The 27,826-nt window shown below is 42.7% G+C and overlaps 1 protein-coding gene across 5 annotated transcripts in view; it reads left to right on the forward strand.

The window, feature by feature from the left end:
* The window catches only part of C2H10orf67 (chromosome 2 C10orf67 homolog), a 123,526-nt gene extending 98,401 nt beyond the window's left edge, over positions 1-25,125 (forward strand). For 3 of the 5 annotated variants that reach the window (XM_065582963.1, XM_042857785.2, XM_065582962.1), the window contains 2 exons: positions 6,089-6,188; positions 24,153-25,125. In XM_065582963.1, coding sequence (XP_065439035.1) covers positions 6,089-6,188; positions 24,153-24,217 — 165 coding nt within the window. In that variant the 3' untranslated portion in view covers positions 24,218-25,125. The other 2 variants (XR_010598227.1, XM_065582964.1) reach the window with 2 other exon arrangements.
* The last annotated feature ends 2,701 nt before the right edge of the window (positions 25,126-27,826 follow it).

Genomic DNA, 27,826 nt, shown 5'->3' on the forward strand with positions numbered 1-27,826 from the left:
AGAGTAAGGTACAGAATAGACTGAATATAATCCTTAAACCAGAGAATAAAACTTTCCCTATTACTTTAAAAAAAAAACTGTTCATCTGATAGTAAACCACCACACTTGTTACTATAGAAGAATATACACAAAATACTCAATTTTTTATTTACAATGTGTGACAGAACTCCTTCTCTTGCCTCAGTGGGTTCTGCACTTCCACTTAGCGGTGGGCTGGGGTATTCCTCTCTATCTTAGAATTTTCCCACACCCCTGGGCTTGCCGTCCATACCTTGCCTGACCGGGGAGGGGGAGGGGGAGGGGGAGGAGAGCCTCTTAGTCTCTGGTAGCCCCTCCCGGTGTGGTGGCAGCAAACACCCAGTTCAGTCTCTCCCCTCCAGTGAAGTCTCTTCCCTCAGACCTCCAGGGCCCAGAAGGGCTGTTCACCCTATTGGGTAGGATTTCCCCTGCCCTTTGCCTCTGTACCTGTGAGGTTTTCCCTCCTGGTGCTTGTCAGCATCTGCACTGCCCAGCTCTCCAGTAGTGTGCTTTCCTCCCACAACTCCTATCGCATGCCCCTATCTGGCTGGAGGGGAGGCTTTTAACAGGTTCTGGCAGGCCCTTGATTGGCCCCAGGGGTCCTAATTAACCTAGAGCAACCTCTGTTCAGTTACCAAGGGAAAAAGGAAGTGCTCATCTGGGGGCTGGTATACCTGCCTTCCAGCACTCTCCTGTAGCCATCTGGCCTGACCTTGTCACATATCCCTCCCCCCTGCTCAACCATGGGGTTGGGCAACTTGGGTCACTAGACAGTGTACCCGGGACAGGCCATCCGCATCACCATGGCGGCTTCCGACTCTGTGTTTTATGCGGAAGTGGAACGGTTGGAGGGACAAGAACCATCTGATCACCCTGGCATTCTTCTCTTTATTCCGTTGCATCCACTGGAGGGGGGCATTGTTGGTCACGAGGACAAATCACCAACCTAGCAGGTAATATCGTAGAGTTTCTATGGCCCACTTAATGGTGAGGCCCTGCCTCCCTACTGCTGCATATTTCTGTTCCCTCAGAAGAAGTTTTCTGCTAAGGTAAAGGATTGGGTGTTCGTCTTCTCTGACCATCTGTGACGGGACAGCCCTCAACTCCACTTCGTATGCATCCATCTGTAAAATGAATTCTTTAGTAAAGTCCAGGGCTATGAGCACAGAGTTGCTGCAGAGGGCTTTCCATCGGTCTGTGAATGCCCCCTCTGCCGCTTCGGTCCATCGCATCATGTCAGGTCCCCGGGCCTTTACCAGGTCCGTCAGGGGACTTGCCCTGGTGGTGAAGTGGGGGATAAATCGCCGGTAGTACCCCACTACGCCTAGGAATGCTCTGACTTGTTTTTTCTGGTTTGGCTGGGGCCAATTTTTGGATTGCTTCCAGCTTATTTAGTTGGGGCTTTACCACGCCTCTCCCTACAATGTACCCTAGGTATTTAGCCTCTGCTAGTCCTAAGGCACACTTGGCAGGATTGGCTGTGAGGCCGGTGTTCAGCACCACTTCTACCTTTTCCTGGTGGGTCTCCCAGTCTGGGGTATGGATAATCACGTAGTCCAAGTACGCGGCAGCATAACTGGCATGGGGGCGCAACAACTTGTCCATGAGACGCTGGAAGGTGGCTGGAGCCCCATGCAGCCTGAAGGGGAGAACAGTATACTGAAACAGCCACTCTGGGGTAGAAAAAGCAGTCTTTTCTTTTGCTTCTTTGGCTAGGAGAATCTGTCAATACCCCTTTGTCAAATCCAGGGTGGTCAGGAACCAGGCATTGCCCAGTCGGTCAGCTAACTCGTCTATGCAAGGTACAGGGTATGCATCAAACTGGGATACCTCATTCAGCCGGCAAAAGTCGTTGCAGAACTTTGTGGTGCCATCGAGTTTGGGCACCAGCACGATCAGTCTGGACCACTGACTGGGATTCCTTGATGACTCCTAATTTCAACATTCTCTTCACTTTGGCCTTGACAATCCTCCCTTTTGGCTGCTGGGACCCATAGGGCCTTATCATCACCTTGGCCCGGGGGTTCGTGGGGATGTGGTGATATGCCTTGGTCATCTGGCCCAGTCTCGTTGAGAACACATCCTGGTTCCAGTTGACCATCAGTCTTTTGATCCGGCATCAAGTCAGGGGATATCCTCACCTGCTTGGGCTGGCTGCTTTCCTGGGGCAGGTTGTCTTGGGTGACTACGCATGCCTCTCAGGCATGCAAAAACTTCAGGAGGTCGACATGGTAGACCTGCTCTTGTTTTAGGCGTCCCAGCTGTCACACCTTGTAGTTCACCTCTTCCACAGATTTGACCACTTCGTAGGGCCCTTGCCACTGGGCCAAGAGCTTACTGTCTGCCATGGGTACCAATACCATCACCCAGTCTCCAGGTTGGAACCATCAAACTTTTGCTTGGTGGTTATAGTGGTCTCGTTGGGCCTTCTGCGCTTTCTCCAAGTGCTCCCATATGATGGGGGTGACTCGGGCTATCTGGTCTCTCATCTGTAGCACATGCTCAATTATGTTTCTCCCCGTGTTGGGTTCTTCCTCCCAGATCTTCCTGGCTATGTCTAATATGCCACAGGGGTGGTGCCCATATAATAGCTTGAAGGGGTAAAACTCAGTGGAAGCCTGAGGAACCTCCCGGATGGCGAACATGAGATAAGGCAATAGTGTGTTCCAGTCTTTCTCGTCCTGACTTACCACCTTCCTTATCGTGGCCTTGAGGGTCCTGTTGAATCTTTCCACAAGGCCATCAGTGTGTGGGTGGTAGACAGAAGTCCGCAAGACCTGTACATGGAATAGAGCATATAGGTCCTTCATCAGTTTTGACATAAAAGAGGTCCCTTGGTCAGTCAGTATCTCCTTTGGTAGCCCTACATGGGCAAAGATCTCCACTAGCTCCTTGGCTATTGACTTGGAGGCTGTGTTCCGCAGGGGAATGGCTTCTGGGTACCGGGTGGCATAATCCAGGACGACAAGCACATGCTGGTGGCCTTGGGTCGTCTTTTTCAGGGGGCCCACTAAGTCCATGGCTGTCCGCTCAAACGGGACCTTTATGATCAGCAGAGGCACTAAAGGTGCCCTCAAGTGGGGATGGGGACTGTGTTGCTGACACTCAGGGCAGGAGGCGCAATACTGCCGAACTTCTTCACATCTTTCTGGCCAGAAGAACCTTCATAGGATTCGTGCCAGGGTCTTCTCTGCCCCTATGTGCCCTCCAAAAAGGTGACTGTGGGCAAGGATTAACACCACCCTCAGATGCTTTCGTGACACCAGGAGCTGCTGTACTTCCTACCCCTACATCTGTATGATCCGGTACAGGAGATCCTTCTTGATCATGAATTAGGGTCCTGGTCCCCTAGCGTTTTCATCTATGGATACCCCATCTATCTCAGCCACCTCCTTCCTGATGTTATCATATCTCAGGTCTTCCGCCTAGTCCCGTCCAAAATTCTCTTTCTCAGGACTAACCTGGCCCCGGGTCAGGATCCGGGTTCCCAAGGCCTTAGCTGCCCTCCTTTCCCACTTGGTCTTCCTGACCCTCCTGGGAACAGACCTTAGATATCTCAGAGAAAATCAGAGGGTGGCATTCTGCTGTGTATGACTCGTTAACTTTGGGATCCTCTTCTTCCTCCAACCCCTCTGGTGGGAGCAAGCTTCCAAACCCTGGGAAATCTCTCCCTATGAGTACGGGGTATGGGAGTTTAGGGACCACCCCTGCTGTTACCCTGGTAATGTTCCCCTGGATCTCAGTCTTTACTGGGATGGTGGGATAATAAGTAACCGCCCCATGGACCAGGGCTGGCTTTAGGGTTTTTGCCGGCCCAAGCAGCGGGGGGGGAAGGGAAGCCGCAATCGCAATCAGCGGCAGCTCCACCGCGCCACTTTCTTCTTTGGCGGCACTTCGGCAGCAGGTCCTTCTCTCTGAGAGGGACCGAGGGACCCGCCACCGAATTGCCGCCGAAGAGCCGGATGTGCCGCCCCTTCCCCTTGGCTGCCTCAGGCACCTGCTTGCTGCGCTGGTACCTGGAGCCAGCCCTGCCATGGATGCATGTTACCCCTGTATGTTTGGCCTGCATCAGTTGACTGCATTTCACTAGCTTCCCTGTGATGAGGGGGATAGCACTCCCAGAGTCTACAAGCGCCATGATCTCTACCCCATTCAGTCTCATCAGGCTTGTATATTTATGTGGTGTTAGCGCAACACCCACTAAGTGGATTAGGATGCACGGGTCTGCCCAGGTCCCCAGGTTACACTGCATGGGCTCATCAGCATTGGGACACTGGGTTGCTATGTGCCACAACTCTCCTCATGCATAACATCTATACATGGCCCTAGTCACCCCCCTGTCCTTTGGGCTAGGGGGACTGGCCCACAGTCCTCTTTGCCCAGGTCGCTCCATCCCTTCATGGTCCCTGACTGGTCCTCAGCTCCCCTCTTCTCCCACCTAGACCTTCCTGGGTGCTCGGTCGTCCGAATTCCCGGGATCGGGGCCCATCATTTGATTCAGAAAGAATCTTCCCTGGGTGGTCATGAAAGTTCCCTGGCCATCATCCGTCTCTCCACCAGTGCGACCACCTCGTCACAGGAGGAGGGGTCATTCTGGCCCACCCATGCACAAAGGCCTGGTGGCAGTCCCTTCGTGTACCAGTCTATGACCAGAATCTCCAGAACCTCCTCGGAACTATGGGCCTTGGGTCGCAGCCACTTCTGTGCGAGGTGGGTGAGGTCAAATAGTTGGGACCTTAGAGGCTTGCTCTGTTTGTACCTCCACTCGTGATACCTCTGGGCTCGCACCGCTGCCATTACCCCCAAATGGGCCAGGATCTCCACCTTCAATTGGGAGTAGTCAGACGTGACTTCTGCAGGCATATCATGGTAAGCCTTCTGTGCCTCCCCACACAAAAAGGGGGCGAGGATGTCGGCCCACTGGTCCTGGGGTCAGGCCTTACACAATGCGGTCCTTTAAAAGGTAAGGAGGTACGCCTCCACATTGTCTTCTGCAATCATCTTTGGTAGGTAACCAGTGGCCTTTAGGACTCAAGTCTCATTGGGCCCACAGGATAGGGTGGTCAGGGCTTTCAGCTGGTCCATCACCTCTCGCAGGAGGGCTCAGTCCTGAGCAGCCTGATTCATCCGCAATTGGTTGGTCTAGTGCTGCAACCCCATCAATTCCTGCTGGACTGTCATCTGGGCTCAGGTGGCCTCCTGCTGAGTCGCTGTGGCCCGTACTAGTGCCCTCACCACTTCGTCCATTGTGGGGAGGACAAGAAAATCCCCCTTTTCTATTTTTTTTTTTTTGCTTAGTCCGCTGCGCTGTCACACAATCCCACCCCTGACACCAATTGTGACAGAGCTCCTTCTCTGCCTCGGTGGGTTCTGTGCTTCCACTTAGCAGTGGGCCAGGGTATTCCTCTCAATCTCAGAATTTCCCCATGCCCCTGGGCTTGCTGACCATACCTTGCCTGCGCAGGGTTCCTAATATACCTGCCTTCCGGCACTCTACTGTAGCCATCTGGCCTGACCCTGTCACAAATGTTAAAAAGGTCTGTAAGAGACCATTCCCCTTCTAAAAAAATCACAAGAAATATTAATACTATTTCCATGGAAATTGAATCAGGCCAAAAAATGGTAACACAAAAACTAGGACAGAGTTATGGTTATTTAAATGCTGCTCATTAAGAATATTTCAGTATTTTTTTGCAACATGTTGTAGTTATTGTAGAGCCTAGAAACTGTAGTCATGGACCGAGACCCCAGTGTGCTAGGTGCTGTACATACACAGAACAAAAAGATGGTCCCTACTCCAAACAGCTTACAATCTAAGTATAAAACAAGACACAGCAGGTTGATCTAGACAAACAAGGGAATACAAAGAAACAATGAGACATGGCTGGTGTCAGAATTGTTTATGGAATTTCCAATTTCCACTTTTTATAGTATTTGATGGCTTTACAGATGGTTTTATGTCTTTGCTTGAATTTCACACAATAACCTTAAATGTAACTTATCAAGTTTCTTGTTATTTAATCAACCAATAGCTTTTAATCAGCCTTAATGAAAAAATGTTCCATACTAGCCCCAGATACGTTCCGAGTCTACTGCAGCGATGGAAGAAACAGATCTTAATATTGTAAAAATTCCAACTGGAACAGAAATGTGCTGTTTGTATGAAGATGGTAAGTATGAAAATTTTTAGGAAAAATAATATACTTTGTAACTTTATTTTGTGGGAAAACAGACTGATAGGAATCCTGTACCTTCAGTTCCATTCACACTGCCCTGAAAATGTAGACATAAAAACTAAGTAGAGCTTTATAAGAACTTCAATTAAATTATTGCTGTTTGTTATGAAACAGGAAATAATATATTTTAAATGCAATGCAGCAGTTTGACAAGAAGCAAAATACAATTAACTACTTCTCTTATAAAAGTTAGGAGCATTATGCATCATTTTGTCCGGTATGCAGTTTGTCAACAGTTTGTTCAATCAGATCTCATGGGCTCTGATCCAACAAAGCACTTAAGCACATGCTTAATTATAAGCATGTGAGTGTTCCCTTGACTTCAATGAATTATCCACATGCTTAAAGTTAAGCACATGCTTTACGTGTTTTGCTGAATCAAGGCTTTAGAATGCATACTTTCCATTAATAGTACTAACACTGAAACTAGCTACCATTCCTGTCTTTTGATAGATACATCATTCAGGATGCTTGAGTGCCATTTAAGTATTCTCTGTCTTTGGTTAGACTGACAAGCAGCAAAATCTGTTAAAACTGTTACATTTGGCATTGTTCTGCTGTCTTATCCCACTTACATAACTCTCCTCCAGTTCTTTCTCTTATTTGCACAAGTTCAAGTAAAACCTACATCAAGTTTTGGAAGTGAAGCTTGTCAAGTCAGGAATATAGAAGTAACATTTCAAAACGGAGTCCTCCATGTCAGTAATGTTGGCAGTTAGCTCTGGGAACTTCATTGCTTCAGAGGATCTGCAAAATACCCACATGTATTAGCCAATTGTTGTCATAGGTTTCTAATCCTGTCATTAGGACCTTTAATCTACTTTGCTCTTTGACCTTAGCTCCCATGTTATTTACCAAAATGATAGTAGTATTGGCAGCCATTGACAAAGAGACAACTATTCTAGTGTACTCTGATGGCTGGCCAACCAGAGCCCTGAGTCTTCCACTCACAGACTCTGCTGTTCATTGAGCTCATGGAATAGGAACTAAACAATCACATAGCTAACTTCTGTCTTCATGGCTTCTGATCTACATGGGCACAATTTTCAGTGTCACTATCTATAAGTCTTTTCACAAAAAGAGAGGGTAAAAGTTCCAAACTCAAAGAAAATAAAGATTGCCACATTCAAGATTACTTGGATCTGTTACATTTAGAGGTCTCCTATCAGGAGCTGACTCCTTGAATCTGTTCTGACCCAGGTCTCTGTTTTTATTCCTCTTGGGAAAAGTGGATTCACCATCCTGAAGTTTTAAGATCAAAGGTGGTTATCCCCAAAGGAATCAATTCTTATCCCTGAGCAGAAGATGCAAAGAAACAATTATGAATCTAAATAAAACACATTAGACTGTAAATAGACTTTAAAGCAGGGGCATAGACAACTATTTTTATTTGAGAGAGCTAGAGTTAAAAAAAAATAGCTGTTGAATATTGTGTTACACTATCTAATTACTGTAGCAGTGACAGTCGTCTGATAACTCAGTTTGTTCTAATCAGCCCAGATGGGGGTACAGTTGTCTGATGGTCTCTTTGTCAGCTGGCTCTTGGTAGCTGAGGCCAGGTTGTAGGTATGTCCTGCAGCAGGCCCTGGCTCCTTTCTTCTCTGTCTGGAAAGTGGCTCAACAAGCAGGGTCTCCTGTTCTTGTGAAGGGGAATTCTCTGAGCCTTTGTAAGGCTCACCTGTCTGTGCTTCTCCCACTCTTTCTGCAGCCAGGCGAGCTGTTTCCCTCCTTCTCCACAAAGACTACTGATTCTCTCTCTTGGGGCTGTAGGAGTTTGTGAGAGTGAGACTGTGTTTGGTATGTGCTATGTGCACTAGCTGGTTTTCTGTTAGTCTGTGTTTGTTTTTATTTCTTGCTGTTTCTTTGATTTAGGGGTGTTGTGTTCCCTCCCTTTTTTCCTTTGGATGGGGGGTGTTTCTCCATGGGGGTCCACTTCAGAGGGGTTTAGTGGCTTGACCCCCAAACATGGGGTTCAGTGTGTTCCTGCTGTCTCCTATACTGTGGAGTCTGCTGTGTGTAGGTAAAACTATTGGCTATGCTAATATAAAATCTGCCTCTCAAATTAGTAAATCTGCAGTGATTTTCCTGACCCAACAGCAGTTTGTGAATCATTTGGTAGAGGAGGGATTTTGGGTCAAGGAATCTTTTGTTCCAGTTTTTTCCATGTTTATTCCTGCTACTAAAATAGTTTTTTTTTCCAATGCCCTCCCTCCCCCCTTCATTCATAATGAGACCCTAGTATCTGATCTCTCTCATTGTTTCTGCTGTTAGGATTATTCTGTTGGGCTGCAAGAATCCAAATGTGAAACATGTTATGTCATTCCAGCCCCAGGCCTAAATAACCTGAACAGCTCTTCAACCTGTTTTTAAAGGCTCATATAGATGGGGTGGATTATACAGTGTTTGTTACCTCTGAAATGGTGTGGTGACCTGGTCAACGGAGGGGTTACTATTCATGTACAACTGGCTCTGGGTTCCCTGATAAGAATATTGGACCCCAGGATAGTGGGGAGGGGCTGGGACACCAAGGGACCAGCAGGAGACCGAGCCTGCATCTGCATGGCCAGACTATTCCCTCTGCCCATGTGGTCTGCCATTGTCCAAAGAGCAGCACTCCTCAGAGAAACCCTCTGTTATGACCCCATCACTTATGCTTGGACGGAAGATAGCCCTGGAAGTTGAGGAGCTTCTCCTTACAGAGCAAGCAGTCACACATTATAGAGATGGGAGTGAAGAACAGACCAAGAAGATAGATTTATGTTGGACTAATTCTAAAAGGGATAGAAATTTGGAGGCCCTTGAGCTGCTGGCCGTGGCTGAGAATGGAGCTGTGTGCCCTAAGAAGAATTGCTTTGCTGTGGGTGGTGGATCCATGACTGGAGCTCCCAGTGAGGTGCTGCCTTCCCCGGCATGGTGAGCCCTCAAACCCCCAATCCTGCATGTTACAATGATGACACCAGGTCCCAGCCTGGAGCTGTGCTTCCTATCATTCTTGGGGAAATAGATATGCCAGCTTCTTCCACTGAATCTCTCTCCTTTTGTAACATTCTCATTATTCACATAGCAGTTCAATATTACTCTAAGCTGGCATAGTCTGAGGGAGGTGGAGAGGACGATGATGATCTCTCTCTGACTCCTCACTGATATCCCAGCTCATCAGCTAGGTAGGAAGGGTGGGTACAGTGTGCAGAAGATTAGTGGCTTCTTGTATAGCACTAAAGGGAACCGGAGAGTTGAGGTCAAGGCCTGTTTTCCTGACTTACAGCACTTTGTTCACTCAGCTACTCTTGTCTTAAGAGATACCTTCGGTGATCATAGGAAACATTGCTATCTCAAAAAGTTGCTGAGTATTTTGAGGAAGCATGCAGCGCTTGTTCAAAATATATGGACCTTTCCATTGGCTCTTTTTTTTTCTCTCATGTACTTCTGCTTTCCATTGTTTCTCTCTGCTCCTTGGCTCTCTCCTTCTAGTCTCTGCAGTGCTGATCAACTTTGGCTCTGCAAATATTAATGGATGCTGGGATGGTCATAAAAGGGCACAACTCTCTGAATTTCTCAGACAAAAATGGGCTGAGTTCCTTTTACAAGAGACGCAGTCAGACCCTGATAATCAGGAGAACTGGTTGAAGGAATGGGAAAGGGAAGCTTTCTTGAGCCATGGCTCCAATGTCACTGCTGGGGTAGCTGTTCTCTTTTACCAGGGTACGGAGACACAAATCCTCTCTGTGAAGGAGATTGTGCAGGGCCAGCTTCTCAAGGTGGATACACATGTTGGCACTGTTGTTTTTAATCTTTTTACTGTGTATGCGCCCACACTGGGGCAAGACAGTGTCTCCTTTTTACAAACACTTGCACATGCCATGTTTGACTGTGACCTGTCTTGGAAGGGGATTTCATTTGCACTTTTTGTTTGTTTTAGACGGGAACCACGAGGAGCTACACCCTCAGTCATCCAGGGAACTCTATAGTCTCCTATAGACCTTTGGGCTAATAGATGTTTGGAAATTCTCCCAACCCACTGTTAGGCAGTACTTTTGACTGAAAGCTACTCTTAGCCACATCTCAGGGGCTAGATTGCTTTTATACCATGAAGGCCAGTGTGAATATGTTTGTTCAATCCGCAGGGGCATACATCGGGGTGCCCTCTGTCTGGGATGTTATATGCCCTGATTCTGGAGCTATTTCTGTACCTCCTAAGAAGCTGTTGACTGGCCTACCTGGGCCAGGAGAGCCAGGAGCTTTCCCAGTTTGTTTGTCAACCTATGCTGATGACATCTCAGTTTTTGTCATGTCTGAAGGTGAAGTGCAGGCACTTTGTGTCTGTTTACAACTATATGAACAAGCATCCTCTACCCGAATTAACTAGGGTAAGAATAATTAGATCTTAATGGGCCCTTTGCAGTGCCGCACTCCCCTTGGTGCCTCCCCAATTACAGTGGGGCACCTCTGGGATTAAGGTGGTAGGGGTATTTTTTTGTATCTGAACAATACAAGTTAAGGAACTGGGAGGGGACTGGAAGAGAAAGTGCAGGGCTGCCTGCAGAGATGGCACTGGCTCTTTTCTGGACATTCTTTTCAGGGATGGGTTTTGATTGCTAGTGACATGTGGCCTCAGTGTTGTAGCACCAGCTGCTGTGTGTGGATCCTCCTCCGGGCCTCCAGGACCAGATTCAGCACATTAATCTTTTTTTTTTTTTTTTGAATGCTTACCACTGGTTGGACCCTGCTTTGCTCTTCTTACTATTAGATGAGGATGGCTGGGGCTTATTGGCCTGGTCAGTAGGTTGGTGGCTTTTTGCATCCAGTCTGTTCAGCTGCAGCTGTACTCTGACTCCCTGCTGGCCTGGAAGTCCCTTGCCCTCTCTGTCCTCCATCGTGTTGGAGGATGGGCTTTGACCTTCACATTTTCTTGTTGGCACCTGGCTGATTACAAAGTTTAGATTTACCTCCATTCTGTAATGGCCATTTTAATGCGTGGTGACTTCTCTGCAGTGCCCAGCCTGACCAGGCGTTTTTAGCCTATGGTCTTAGAAGAGCCACTGTTTTCAACCCATTTTTATGTTCTGAAGCTCGTTCTGCCAGGAGCCTGTTTTCCGCCTTTACTCAGGCTGGATTGACCAAGCTGCCTCACCTGATTGTTCCCTGTTTGTCACGCTGGAAATCAGCAGCAGCTTTTGCTGCTGAGACCAGAAACCGGTCTGTGTGGTTTTTTTGGATAAGGTTCTTGCTGAATTCCAGGCAGCACTCCTTAAACGGGCTACTCAGCATTTGCAGAAAGATTTTGCAGGAACTGTCCTTCAAGTGGGAAACCCTCTGTTCCCCTCACTGGTTGCCTTCTTTTCCGTGGATGAGATTCTAGTGCACCCAGGTAGATAGTTGTCCTGGAAGGGTCTGGTAAATGTTTGTTTTGTAGCCATGATCAAGAAGCAGCTCCATGGTATGTGTGTCAAGGGATGGCATTATGCCACCCATTCTGTTCTCCCTGATACAACCCGGAGGATGGCTCTGTCCCTGGGTGACTTTATGTCCTCAGCTTGGAGGATGCTATAGAAACCTCCTCGTTCTAAGTGCTCTGGTGACTTTCATTGGAGGGTCCTGCACAGCATCATAGCAACCAATCATTTTGTGACCATATCAGCCCCGGTGTGTCTGTGCAGTGCTCTTTCTGTTCAGCCTCAGACATGGTGTTTCATTTTTTCCTTCATTGCCCCATTTGGTTCCTCTTTTTGTTTTTGTTTTTTGTTTTTTCAGTGGCTTTTCAACAGTCTGGGACTGGTTTTCTCCTGTTTGTTCTGGAAGCGAGATACAGTGCTCACATTCAGCAGGTTTCATTCCTGGCTAACTTGTTTCTGGGTCAGGCAAAAACTAGCCATTCTGAAATCTCTCTAGAACTGAGTGGCCAGGGTAGAAGACTTTTGATGTGCTAGGGCTATTCCACATGCAGATTGTGGCCCAGCTGCAGATCGATTACACCTTTTATAAACCTACTTTTAATTTTTGGTCGATTTGGTGTGTTAACAATATTATGAGTGAACTTAGTGATGATGATGCTTTAGTGATTCATGTTTAATGTTCGCTTAAGGTGGTTTCATTTTATTTCATTCATATCTTTCTGTGTAAATATGGCAATTTTATAACATTTTTAGTAGTTTTTAATGTGTTTTATGTGAATAACGTGTTTTTCGTGTCACACACACCCTCTCTGCATGAGGACTTTTGATCCCTTCTCTCTTAGTATCAGGTGTAACAATCAGATGGCAACAGGAGGAACCACAAATTACATATACTGATTGGAATGGGTATGCTTTGAATTTGGCATGACAGGATGCTATTGAAAATAGTATTATCCTAAGAGATACTCTTGTAACTGTTTACAAAATCGCTAAATTAATTTTAAAATTACCCAAATAAGTTGCTATATTTCAGGACATTAAATATGTATGGTAGGCAATGACCAAAACTCTGCAAGGGTTGGACTTTTCAGCAACAGGAGGACAGACTTATATGAAAATGACTGACTAATTCACTTCAGTCCATCAGATCAGAAGAAAGCAAAATTTATTCTGGGAGCAGATCCCCCAGAAAAGTTTAAAGTTGGAGAAAGTCCAGAATGCCTGATCTTCCAAGGAAGAGAAAAATTACCAAGAAAATGTAAATAGGGACAGGTGAACCCAACTACCCAAATTCAGCAAAGGAATTTTATAAGTACATCTGCTTTGAAGTAATTGATTTTACATTGTCTAGTATTCAACCAAAAATCAAAAGGCTACAAAATTATTCAAAGCTTGAAGCTTTCACAGTCTAGCCAAATATGACAGAAATGTGAGATCAAGACATGCTTCAGGGATATGGTTCTGAAGTCAGCCAGGATTGACTAGATTATTCAGCTTCATCTGTTTCAAATAAGCTGTCATCTTGCAGAAGGATTGTTGAAGTCAGTTCAGAAATATATCAGTTCACCCAGCCAAGGCCAAACATTAGCTGTTTTCAGAAGTGGTGAAGTTGATAAAAATGATTGTGGTGATGCCAGCTACAAATGTTGTAAGTAAAAATAGTTTCAGTGCTCTACTTAGTATTAAAACATGGCTTCGATCCACAGTGGAAGACTCACAGCTTAACTGGTGTATGATTTTACCTATATACAAGGAGAAAACTGATGACTTATAGCTTTAAAATGTTGCAGAAGAATTCATTTCAAGAAGCCCAGGGTAAAGATCATTGTCTGGAACTTTTTTAGATATGTAAGTCATTCTTTTTACTTGTGTTTAAAAAAATTAATGTTTTATTGAGTAGTTTTGTATCATGACTAAATTCGTCCACTTTTGATAATGTGAGACAATTGAGCTCCTATTCAAGACTCAGTACCTGATTTTTTTGGTAGGGTAGGGATTTGTCTTGTGTACCCCCAAGTTCCACCTCACTTAAAAACTACTTGCTTACAAAATCAGACATAAAAATAGAAAAGTGTCAGAGCACACTATTACTGAATAATTGCTTACTTTTTCATTTTTACCATATAATTGTAAAATAAATCAATTGGAATATAAATATTGTATTTACATTTCAGTGTATAGTGTATAGAACAATATAAACAAGTCATTGTCTGGATGAAATTTTAATTTGTACTGACTTCACTAGTGCTTTTAATGTAGCCTGTTAACAAGGCAATATCTAGAAGAGTTGATGTGCCCCTTGGAAGACCTCTGCTTACCCACCAAGGGTACACGTACCCCTGGTGGAGAACCACTGCTCTAGACAAATTCCTGCGCAGGTAGCCTTCTGCCTACCTAAATTCCCCTTTCTGTTTCAATTAGATACAGTATTTTCACTTCTGTCCACTATTTTTTTCTGTTGCTATGCACTGTGTGACAAAGTCAGGCCGGAAGGCTGCAGGAGGGTCTGGGAAAACAGATACGTTAGCCCTAGAATGCTAACAGCCCTTTTTCCTACAAGCTGGGAAGGGGTTACTTCAGGTCAATTAGGGACACCTGAGTCCAATTAAGGGCTGCCTGAAACCTGTTAAAATCTCTCTCCTGGTGAGAGAGAGGAGAAGGAGGGTGGGAGATAGGCTTCTCCAGTATGAGAGACTGTGCTCCTCCCAATAGGGGAGACACCCAAAACCCAGTGCCTTTGTGGGGGAAGGACTGACACCCCAGGGGCCAGCAACAGGACAACACCTGCCCCAGTGAGGGGGCCAGGGAAAGGTATTCCCTTTTTGTTTTGGTGCTTTATAGACCTGTTCCCCTTTGTTTGGCAGAGGAGCACTTCTCAGGCCTGCCCCGAGGCCTGCCGGGAAGGCTCTGAAAAACAAACCCTGAAGAGAGAAGACAGACATGCTCCAGAGTGGGGACTGATTTACCCCAGGCCCTGTCCCTGCCAGAGGAGGGAGCGCTAAGCCCGGCGAGGCAGAAGGGGTGCCTTGCCACAACTGTTATAGCTCTTAAGTTACACTGCTTTTTGGAGGTAGCTGTATTTACATTTTGGGTGAGGTTATCCACTTGTATATACCGTACGCTCTGATGAAAGGCACCATGTATAGCAAATGAGAAATTAAGCAATACAGTAGATGGAGAATTTCAGAACAATTACATCATGTTTCAGCTGCAAAGCATCAGGCATTAGACATTGACTTAAATGTCCCAAAGGCCAGCTATCAACTAGAAATATCCTGTCTGACATTTCATATTACTGTTATGAAAATGAATTGCTTCATCAAAATGAAAGAAGGTGTTAGACCCAGGCATCATCAAGAAACTCCAACTGTATCCAAAACTTAGGGCTTGTCCACACAGAAACTAAACGGGTGACAAACTGGGGTGCAAATATACAGCACATTAAGTCGCGTGTGGACCCTGCTATGATGTACTAAAGTTTTGGAGTGTGGACAAGCCCTTAACTGTCCTTTTATCGTAGATAATTGGAAACTTTCCCATAGCGCACACAAACTTGTTATGCAGTATAGTATGAAATGTCTTTTTTTCCTTACAATTATGCTTTAGAATGTTCTGCATATTTTTCTGAAAGAGAATTGTTCACTAAAACAACTGATTCTCAGTGAGTAAGGAACTTTAAGAAAGAATAATTCTTATAAAATTACATATTTACTCCTGTTTGTTCCCTAACTCACCCTACTCTAGCTGCGAAGATGTGCTTCGGGGTCTGATCCTGCGTTGAAGTCAATGCCAAAGCTCCCATTGACTTCAATGGTGCACAATCCAGCCCTTGTTCTGTATCCCTTTCCACCTCTTGCCAAACCATATATAACTCTAGCTTTTCAGCACCATGGACACTCTGTACTGTTCACAAATTCTTTCAGCAAGTACACTTTCCTAGTCAGAAATTTACTTTGTTTTGTAACCACATATTTTCTAAAGCCAATTCTGAACAGAAATTATGGTCAATCAACATTATTCATAGTTAGTGGTGGCCTTTTGTTCATCTTCCAGGGAGCTGTGGCTTGTTTAATTCAGAAGACTTGGCTCTCTTGGTACCATTTGTCTTATTTGTTTAGAATAAATCTTTTTTCTTTTTGCAAAAAATCAAACAAATTACAAAAAAATAATGATCTTCTAATACATTTGACTTAAGTGTAAGGATCAAAGGGAGCATTGCATTCAGGTAAGACTGGATGAACCTATAGCTTGTTTATTATTACTGTGATTATTTGAATTGTACAACTGGACATCTAATTCACCTGGTGGTGTTTCTGATTCCTGACTGGATTAGTGGAATTAGTAGTAAAATCATAGAGATTTCAAGATGACTGTGCTAACTCTTCCAGCATGAACCTTATGTGAGCCTATATTCACATGATTTTTTTCTGAGATGTTCGCTTTCTGCAAATGCTCTTTCAGATAAATCACTGAGAAGAATGTTTGTAGAAAGTAAATTAAAGAGGTTGTTATTCAAACAAATCTTAGCAAAAAAAAGTTTGATATTTACTAGCTGTACATTTGGGACTGCCCATATCCAAAGCCCCTTTCATGTAGATTGGGCATGATTGTTTTGTTTTAAAGTCAGTCTCTTTCCTTTTATAATTGAACACATTGGGAGCATACAGGAAATATAACACAGAGAAAGAGGGTGTGTGTAAAGGTTTCAATGGTTAACAAAGATTATATTTTATAAATATAATAATTTTAATAAATGAAGACAATATTTCATAACGAACATCCTAAAACCCCAAGAGTCTGTACACAAAGGAGGGCCCTATTCTGCAGTCTTACTCCCACTGAGTGCTACTTACTTATGCAAATAGTTCCATTTTTAGTACTGCTCAGCATGACCAAGATCCATAGGGCCTGATCCAAAGATTTAAATCAATGTAAAAGTCCACATAGACTTCAATGAGTTTTAATCAGGCCCATAAAGAATAAATTAGGACTTATCTGTACTACAGAGCCTCTGCCAGTATATATGTACCAGCAAAGCCTCCTAGTGGAGAGGCAGCATAAATTGGCAAAAAGAGTTCTTCCAGAATAGCTAAACCACCTCCCTGAATGGCATTAGCTAGGCCAGCAAGAGCACTCTTTTGTTGGTTTAGTTGCATCCACAAGGGGTTGTGCCAGCATAGTTATGTCGGCAAAGGGGGTGTGATTTTTTTCGCACTCCTAGCCAACATACCTATGCTGCCAAAACTTTGCAGTGTAAACCAAGCCTCACTTCTCATCTTTATTGAGGAATGAGGATGATCCATCAAGATAATTGTGAAGTTATTGTGACCTCTTCCACTGCATTGTACATGGTTTCATAACTAGCGCTTCAGTTAGATCAGTATCTTGACTTTTCTGAAACACTGATATTTGATGGCAGAAGAGGTACTATTTTAATCTAAAGGTAAGATGTTGATGATTTATTCTGAACAATAATATGCTTTCAGCCAAAAGAGACTGATGTATTAGCAGAATTTTTTATTTGTTTCAAAAGTGGTAAATATACTGTAGGTTACAGAAATTATGTATAAAGGGAATAGATAAATAAGCCTGTGATATAAGAAGTAGTTAGTATAGTCAAAGGATGGATGCGTACCTTCCAACATTTTTAAAATTGTTATAAACAGGTGTAATACATTTTATAAGTAAAAATTTGCAACAATTTTTATTCTGTTTCTATGTAACAGTGATAAATGTGGACAGCTAAGAACATCTAAGCCTTCCATTGTATGACACGCACTGCAGTTGATTTTATGTACTCTAGAAGACTTTTCTCACAGTCCAGTATTTGGGTACTATTGACTTTGTAATCTCTAGACACATTCTTAATGAGTAGAAAAGACACGAATCTCAGAGATAAAAATGCAAAGTAACAGTGACTCTTTACGTGGGTTGTCAGTAAGAGAAAGCTCAAACATAAATATCTGATGCACAGAGGTAACACAAATTATTCTGATAGATTACATTGTTTGTTTCTGTTGCAAATTACTCTGTCAATCCAGGAAGAGGAGGTTAAGAGGTCAGTCTAAAAGTGCTTGAAAGGATTTTTGTCAAAGAATTTTTTCATAAATTTAAAATCCATATTTCACTAATTATTTATAATATATGCACACACCAAATAAAGATTCTTATCTAATTAAGAGACTTCTACTATAGTCAGTGGGAAAACGCCCATTAATTTTAATAGGAGCAGGATCAAACCCTTATATGTTAAATTAAAACCAGATAAACTGGTTTGCTGTTGAAGGTCTCCAATAAATGTTGCATTCCTGGAACTGATATGGTTTAAAAAAAATGTGTGTCATAATGGGGTTATTTTTGTTTTGGGTTTGGTTTTGTTTTTTGTGGGGGAAAACATAGAAAATTACATGGACTTTGAAAACAGACTTCAAAACTTGCACTCTTTCCTTACACCTATCTTATTATGCTTGTTAATGTCCCTTTAATATGGTAATAATTGCCTGAAAACTGTAGGTAGTTTTAGTGTTTTTATAGGTAACTTTAAAAATACTGGTTTAAAACTCCTATTGGCCTGGACAGATGCATGACCGTGGTGTGAGTACCAACATTACTCCCATATACAGAAAGGATCAGATCCTAAGAGGTTCTTCAGCATGTTGAGAATTTTTTTTCTGAGTGCTCTGAACTCCCATTGAAATCAATGGGCTTGATCCTTCACCTACTGCAATCATTGGCAGCTCTCCCATTGACTTCAACAAGTGTCGGATTCAACCCATTGGCAGTTGAAGATGCTGAACACATTCAACAGTTGGCTCTTACTGATTTATAAACATATTCTTGAGCAGTTCATATAAAGATACACCATTTGTTTCCTGATTTTGTTTCTTTTGCACCTCTTCTCCCCCCCCCCCCCCCCAGTTCTTTCTTCTGGCAGTTTTCAGTGCACAGTAATAAACTTTGGAGTTCTGGAGTGGTGCAGTGACATTCCAAATGTGCAGAGTGAACTATTTCTGTGCTGACTCCATTCATAAACATAAATCAGGCTGCCCACCTCTCAGAATTTAGTCAAGTCCAGCGATAGCAATATATTGCCCTACAGTTAGACAGCTCCATGTTCTCTTGGACTACAGTTCATAGATTGGCATATTCTTTGGGGTATTAACTGTGTCCCAGCTTCAGAACCACTGACACACCTAGTAAGTGCCACATGTGAGTATACTACTCATGTGTATTCCTTATATAACTCAACAATTTAATCCATAGATATCATACTACCCTTAAAAAGAAAGTAAATATCAATACCCCTATTTCACAGATAGGGAAACTGATGTGCAGAAAGGTTTAGTGATTTCCCCATGGTCAGAGTCAGTGGCAGAGCCAGATTCTCCATCTTTTGATCTATCCATGGCACTGTATTGCCTCCCTTTACCAAGATGCATTGCATGTTGGTCTTGATATTCAACACACTCTCACTGGAAATGTAGTCTGCATATAACAAATTGTGTTTTCATTATAGAATGATTCACTGGGAACTATTGAATAAAAAAAGATTGTAATAATGTTTGCAGCTGTCTTGATATCATCCATATCACACTGCAACTGGACAAAGTAGTACAGATGCTACAGCAATGGGAAACAGATATAGGTACATTTCTGAAAAATAAAAGCTGTACATACAAATTTTAAAATAAATTATAGGATTTAGCTTAAATAAAAGAAACTTAATTTCCTTTCCATAGAGGTGACCAGGGGCACTTTTTTATATATATATATCATCCAGTACTATAGGTAGGATACTTGACTTAATAAAAGAACTGAACAAAATATGTGACAAAGGAACAATATGATTATGGAATCTAGAGTGTCTGAGAACAAACATTATTGTGGTCAGAAAAGGTGCCAGAAGCTGCTTTGCATTACCCTACCACTGGCATTAAGTCCTGTTTCTGATTAAGGACTATTTGTCCCACCAGGAAAACATTCTTCCTTTTCAGACAGCTCTGAGTTTAACTTGGACATAGCAAGAGCAGAGGGGAGCTTTTAATTGATGGTGGTGGTTTTAAACGGGCACAGTTATGGGTACTGCACCGTGTAGGTTTGAGTATTAAAGATATACAAGTTATAACCGAAGTTTATTATCTATAGATCACCAATCTAATGTAATGAACTTGAATATATCTTGGAGCAGGCACTCTATTTGGTTATACATCTACAGCCAAAGGAATTCCTGATGGCACTCCAGTAACTCCAGTGGAACAACAGCAGGGATTGCTTTGGCCATCATGCTTAAAATGTCCAATTTCTGTCTGAGAGCTGTGTTGCTACCTGTACGGTGCACAGAAGAGCACCAAGTTTGTCTTTTCCCTGTGTTTATAAGGCTTGACCAGGCTAGGTGCTGAACATCTTCTGTTCCCATTTTCTTTAGTTAGCACTGAAGGCATTCAGCACTCTGGATCAGCCCCTAGTCCAGAATACAGAAATAATTAATGGTCACAACCATAAAAGACTCAGCTTGAAGATTGTGGATCGAGTTCTCCACTGCATCCAAATAGTGCTGGGTGTAGCAGTGAGATGGGGCTATCAAGGAGTCAGGTATAGATCCCCAGTCCCTGGTCATGTCCCCTAGGCCCAGGATAGAACAGCCTGGGGGATGCTGTAAACGGCATCAGCTGGCAGGGGTCTTCTAGTGACCTGCTCGCTATTGCCAAAGCGCATTGCACTCCGGCCACTCTCCCTGCCCTGCTCCAACATGTCCCCTGCTTTGGGGAAGGAGGTGTAGTAGCCAATTTTGATGACTCTTCTCCTGTTGGAGGCTCTCGCCAATGGTACCCCAGTAGGTGGCTTGAGGGAGGTTTCTCTCTCTTTGCACCCTATGGATGAAATCCTGGCCCTATTGAAGTCAGTGGGAGATCGCCATACCAGATATCAGAGCGAAGGGTGCATGCATGTGTATATATATGTTTGGAAATATTTTTAAATATTCTGTGTGTCAGGACACACAAAAACAGGAAAACAATAGGTTTGCCATAAATGATTGTTTGATGTTCTATTTTATGATGCAATGTGTTTCTGCCGTAATAATGTAAATATAAATTAGACACTTAGCTTAATTTGTAAATGTTCTGATAAAATTATTGCAAAATGCCAGTAGGACATGACATATTCTTGGCATCATTGAGGCTGAAAGATTTATGGAACTTTGGCGGCTGATTTTACTTATGAAAAGGACAAGGTTGGAAAGTTGGCTTGTTTATTCACTAAATAGTCTCCAGTGCCTCTTCCAATATAAACCATGGGAATGTGGAACTCAGACCAATATTGACAGTATCTCATTGAAACATTATAGTGATAACTTTATCAGTGGTATGTGACACAAGATGGCACCAGACCATAACGTGCTGTCTTCATATAGGTCTACAAACATTTTAGATAAACTGTTTGCTTACTTTTAAAGATCTCTGAAATGCTGTTAGCACATGTATTTGTTTTACTGAATTTAACATCTATACTTTTCAAATTGTTTTAATTCATGGGGTGCCAAGAACAAGAATAAATTACAAAATCACATTTAATGTTAGTGACTCTTTAAATGGAATTTTTCATTCAAACTTTGTCATTAAAATAGAAAGACCTTTTGGTTGTGACCATACAAGCATAATAAATTGTGTATGTTTGTGATACTGAATGAATCTTGCCCATATGCTGCACTGCAAGGCTACATGAATGAAGCATTTACCAAATCAGGCCCACCACATTAAACAGAAAAACAATCTTTATTCATGGTAACTTATCAGTTTCAATTAATCAACCTTAACAATAGAAATTCTGATGTGTTCAAGCAACTTGAAAGCAATAGGTCATCTCCAGGGCAGCCATGTTGTGTCTTTGTGCCTATGGCTTCACACAAAGCAACATCTCCAATAAATGTACATATACAAATTCATATGTGTGCATATATACATATAAGCACTTAGCCACACCAAGGTCTATAACATACAAGTCTGCATGTATGTACAGTACTTGTTTACCTTTTTGTCCTACAAAATGTAATTGTTTTCTAGTATTTTTAAGCTCTGTAAGTTTAAACAAAGGAAAAGAAATTTCCATTGGATGACCATCTTTTCAGTTTCTCTGCTGCTATGTGAATGGCATTGTGAAAACCTTTCCAATGGTATTGAAAAGGGGTAACCATTGGTTTGATTTGGTTACACGGTTTCGTAAAGAGCTCCCTCCCACTGCCTTAGGGTCTGTGAAAGGTCTGTGACCTGTTTAGAACTGCCAAGTGAAATGTCATGTCGCCCCTCCCAAATGGGAGTATCTGCATTCATTTGATCAGTATAAAAAATGATTGGGGATGGCGAGATCAGTGCTTTTGAATTGCAATTTATACCAGTTTACAAAAATGCACATTGTTGGAAAAGAAAACATGGAAGTGTTTCTTTCTAAATTGCATTACCTGTGAAATGTCATTAGTCTTTTTAGGATATTTACATCCTATTTTTTACTATCTAAAAGAGAGACTTAAAATGAAGAAATTCCGTATTGGATTGTGATATTAATGAATATTGTCCTAGTTAATGTCTTGTGTTTAGGTTTGCTATCAAATATTTGGGGGACAATCTTTCCTGATTCTTTTTCAAATTCTGTTTATAGTTTTGTAGCCACTATCACAACTATCATTTGAGGATTTGGGGTGATGCATAAATTTTCCTCACTTTAGTGAAATGACACAACGATAGTATTTTCCAGAGATTTAGTTTATGTAATGTTCAACATAAGAACATTCTTCCTTTTCGTGTTAGGTCCATTGCCCATTGATTGCTTGTCCATAGATGTATTCATTAAATACTCAATTTGTTTCCATTTAACTAGCTACTTCCCCGGGCGCACACCCATAATCTACCCCCCAAAAGTAACACAGGATGGGATGTACATATTTTAAATGTATAATGGTGAATTTATTATCTGTAGCTTTCTATTTACATTGAAGTTATATCTAGTAGATATCCAGCTCACAAAGGGAGGGCATAAAGTCTCTGTGATGCATTGGTGATTCCAGGAAAAGCATACATCCTATGTTCTCTCTATGGAAAAAATATACACCTGAATCTTCTGTTTACATTGCATCTTCTAGTTATGTCAACAGTCAACGGATGGCGTTATTCGGTAGTGTTCGCAGTTGTTCAGAAAGCTCTGAAAGCAGGTCCTTTTGTGTTATCCAGCGGCTTTCAGGAGGACATTAGTCCGGCAGAAATCATTACCTTTCCCAAAGAATTAGAAATGTGCTGTTCTCATCAGATGAAATGGGACGTTTGATACCTTTGGGGTTCCTCTATAGGGTTCTGTGGGCGCCCATTGAGTTTCTTCAACTTTCAAAAAACAAAACTTCCGTAATGGAATAGAGGACGGCATTTCTTTAATTCATAATAAGCTCTTCACTGATGAGATGGCATAAGCGTTTCTTCCTACACATGATCAATAGTGTTGAATTTAAAATAGCAATTTTGCACAGAAATTTTATTGCATCACATTTTTAATTTATGTTAGCATTTGAAATGAGAATGTCAGCTCTTTAGTCGGTAGTACTCCGTGTGAGACACCTATATATACATATATACGGTATTCTGTATCCCCCCACCCCACCCCCAATAACTCAGAATGTAAATCTACCTCCGACATCAACGCCTGGACCCAGAAAATCACTGCTCAGCGTGATGGCTAAGCACTTCTCCTTATAGACCCACAATTCAGAAGTGGAGCAATGTCTACATAATAACCCCCCAGTGCTGCCCACCATCCAACACTAGCTGCTCTTTTAAAAAATAAAAAATCATAATGTACTCATTATAAATGGAAGGCGTAGAGCAAATCAACATTAAATGTAGACTAAAATGAACATAAATCCGAAACAAATAGGAAAGGCAAAAGGTGTTTCGTTTTACAAGTTCACCTGGTCTGTACAGGCGATTGTAGAGAGGCTGGCGGATTGCTAAGGGCTCAATGCTGCTACGACACCGCGGTAAACCAGTGACTTGGATCATAAAGATGACACCGTGGTTTAAAACTAGGGTGAGAAAACACATGAATGGCAAAGTGAAAGCTGAGCTTCAGGTTTGTATTGAATAGTGGGCACTGGTGGCTGTATTGCACATAACTGCGCTGTTGTAGTCCATAGTACAAGTGTCCAGAATAACTTGGGGACAGAGCAGGCTTTGCTGGGGTGCAGACGGAAGGCTCGGTTATGCCGTCACTTTCACTGTGAAGTGGATCACTATGCTTTACATTGCTGTTCACAAGAAACCCCAAGCTCCTGGTCACCTAAGTGTGTATCAGGGGAACGCACAAAACAAACTCCCGAACACCTTCATTCTGTTTAGGAAGTGATCTGAAATAATGCAACAAGTCGAGCAAGGTTGAGCCTCAGCATGAATAACTTTGTTCTGACATGTTTCCTGCATGATTTGTGCCCTGATGTTTCATGTCTTCTCCATCTTTTCTCTTTTAGTGTCTGGGGATGAAGAATTTGTTGGGGGTCCTCCTTTCCCTTCACCTCCGTCCACTTTAACTTAACAGTTGGAGCAGTGCCTTCTGTGGGGAGAGACAGAGAGAGAGAGAGCAGGATCGCAAGGAAATAAATGCCCATAGGTCTTCATATGGTCGAAGCAATGTTTCTATGTGTTGCCTCGCTAGGAAGCTGTGAATACTTTGATTCTCCAAAGTAAGGTAGTGTATATTTGAAGTTAATGACAGGAATTTAAAGACGCAACTCTCCCACCTGCACGCTTTCCTTTCTTGAAGTTCTAGGTGATTATCAGAATGGGGATATGAACGTGTATCCGATGACATTTCCATCTTGGTTCCATATTTGTTCCATGCATGGCCTGATTCGCAGTTCTACTTTTTTTTTTAAGAGCAAAGTTTTATTCTGAGTGAAGACTGAACTTCAATCAAATACACCACCATCCTCGTTTAGAAACCCCTAAATTACACCACATGAATGTTAAGTACCTTGCTTTAACTGATAGTTTGATTTAAGAGCAAGCATGAACGGCTGGAAGTACAAGGCTTTGATTGCAAGCTTTTGAACCATAAACAGAGCCCGATCTTGAAGCCTGTAATTACGTCAGTAGCTCCATCGACTTTAATAAAACTCCTGCATGATTTGGCCCTTAGATTCTGCCTAGACCAATAGCAGGAGTGAGTCTAGTGGCATTGATGTTTTATGTGCTATTGATTCATATTTTCTTTTTCTTATTCATTGACATCTCTATTTTCAACGCTATCCAAAGGGACTTAAATTATACAAATTAAAACATTTCCATAGTTACCATGAACTGGTAGTTTGAGAAATTACAAGTTATCAGCCAATAGTCTAAGCATATTTGTGTGTGTATCATAGATGTGTGTTTAAGTTGTTGTATAAATATATAATATTGTGTTTTAAAATACTGACCAATAAATGTAAAAGCGCTAATTTCCTCCAGTGTTGCTTGATCGGTTGTGAAAAGCTTTCCGCCATACCTTTCTTTGACGACTACCAAAGCAAACTAAGAACTGCTTGCTAGTGTCATTAATAATCGACTGCGTTCAGTCCATAATTTTCATTTCCATTGATCTGTTTTGCAGTTTGATTCAACTTCTCCTACATGAACAACGTTAAGAGATTCATCATTTATGCTGGGCAAAACTTTCATAATACTTCGCAAAACTATTCATTAGATTCCAGGAAATATGTTCCTTTTCGGTGTCCTGTGAAGCGGAAATGTTTAACCCTGGGTGGATAATTTAGTAGAAGAGTAAAAGACTTAAAAGGTTTAATGGGGAAAAGCAGCCTTATTTCCATCCCATGCCCATATAGCTGCACACTGCAGTCCACCATTATTCGAGCTTCATCTACTATGCACTATATACCACCGTCTCCAAAGGATTGTTGCCCTAGAAACGTGTTTTAAATCTCCTGCTATATATCAACACCTTGTTTTAGCAGTCCTTGGCTGAATTACAGTTACACAGTTTGGCGCTTCTTTCAAATTTCCTCCCATCACTTTGGCCAAAGAAAGGAATTTTTCTCCTTTAGAAATGAATTGGCTTAATTAGTAAGTAGATTAATGGCAATTGCTGGTGAGTTGGTTTCCAGCAGAGTTTCACCAGAGAGGGTTAATCGGAGTCAGGTCTGGAATCTTTCCCAGAACTGGCTGCCAGCCATTTCCGTCAACCAATCAACCCCATAAACAAATGCCCTACCAAGTGAAATCGGGTTTATATTCTTACTGTCATCCTGCTAGAGTAATTTCCCCAAACAGCGGCAACTTCGCGATGTGGTTGAAACTGGTAGCTCTGAATTTGGGCTTAATACCCAAATATTAAGAATACTTGAAATGTTCCATGTGATGTAAGAAAGTAATTGTTGGTCAAATCAGAATTCAGTACACATGAAAACTGGCTCCAACAAGAAAGGATCCTTATCTGTAACAATCTGTTCTAAACTGATCATAATGTGAGGCAATAGCAATAACTTAAGATCTAGAATATTGCAAAACACTCCCAAAATCCATTGCCACAAAATATGGTACGAACAAGGAAAACCTTAAGCACAGAGCTGCACATTTTGCAGTCTTTACACTCATCTTTCCATACTGATAAAAATGCATTCATAGTTTAACACGCAGCTGCATTAGGCTTGCAAAAAAAAAAAATCCCTGCTGAGAAATGCATATAATAGGAAAAACAGATCGGCTGGACAGCAATGTAATTAATGCCAGAAAGGGCTGAGGCCGGTTTCATAGTTTGTCTTTTGAGTATATCAAGACGAGACCTGGTGAAAAATGACGCATGCTTTAGCATTTCAGAAAGCTGGCAACTGGCAGAGCCCCCCTCCTCCCCTTTTAACTTTATGCTGCTGAACAAAGGGGTCGGCAGAACTAGCTAGGTTGTAATGAGTTCTATGTCCCTAGCACATTAAGTGCATCATGGAAACATATTGTATCGAAATAGTTTGGAGGAGAATACTGGGGATGAAAGAGAATGGGTGCTTTGATCAGCTCCCTGGGGTCCTGAGTGCGCACAGACCGACTTGCAAGGAGTTATTCAGCTCCAGCTAGACACACTTACAACACCATTCAAAGAAATTTGCATATCTGTAATTTATCACATTTGTCCCGAACATTTTTGCAAGGTAAATAAAAGTTGTCTGAATAAAAAATATCAATCATCAGAGGGGGGGGGGAGAGAGGAAACTGTTTAAGGCAGACCTCAAAAGTCTGCTCAATGCGAAATAAAACTTTTACCCATAACATTCACAAAGTTTATTTCAATGAGTCCCTCTGACAGCAGGTTAAATGCTAATAAGACGATTGGCAACAGCTTCCACCAAATCGCTAACCAGCAAAGCGGGCGGTTTCTCCTTGTCTGAGAAGTACAACTCCCAAAACTTACTTCAGGACCCAGGAAAACAGATTTTTGGCTGTTATTGTGCAAAGATAGGGTCACACCTTGTAGAGAGCAACGAAACGCTGCATTCTCCGAGGCCACATACAGACCAATGCAATGCCTTCCCCCCTTCACAGCCTTGCTAATTTCAGTATTTCTTGTTACACTAACGAACCTTGTTTGCAAAAACTCGCTAACCCAGGCGGATTAAAGATCCGCGGGTCTGTGCACTAGGAAAAGCCCCTTTCCAATGCCCCACTCGCACAAGAGAAAGGCGAACAGGCAGGCATTGTTCGGCGTTTTAACAAACTCCAGTTAAACAGCAAACAAGAATCTTCAACTTGACCTTGGGAAGGGGCTCTGTGCTCTAGATAATCTATCACCCCACCCCGGTGACAATGATGTATTTCCAAGTATTGCCCGATGAAAAGATTGATAAATTCGCCGCTGCACAGCCTGAGCGCTTTGGAAAGCGGCATGCGCCCTCCTCAGCCCCAAGTCTTGGGGGAGAGCGCCTCGGGAGCCAGCCCACGTAAATCAGCACTGTAATATTTCTTTAGGGGCACGAAAAAGCTGTGGACAACACTTCTCATATTAAACGCAATATTTCTTTGCTTTGGCGGGGGAACAAAAGTCATAGCAAGACGTCTTTGTGGCTAATTCAGTCAAAGGCACATCCCTGGTTCCCCTGCAGAAAGGTCAGTGTCGTTGTGTATGGTCCACCGAGGGGGTGTTTTCACAGTGCAAACG

Source organism: Chrysemys picta, chromosome 2 (assembly GCF_011386835.1).
Source record: "Chrysemys picta bellii isolate R12L10 chromosome 2, ASM1138683v2, whole genome shotgun sequence".
Lineage (NCBI taxonomy): Eukaryota > Metazoa > Chordata > Testudines > Emydidae > Chrysemys > Chrysemys picta.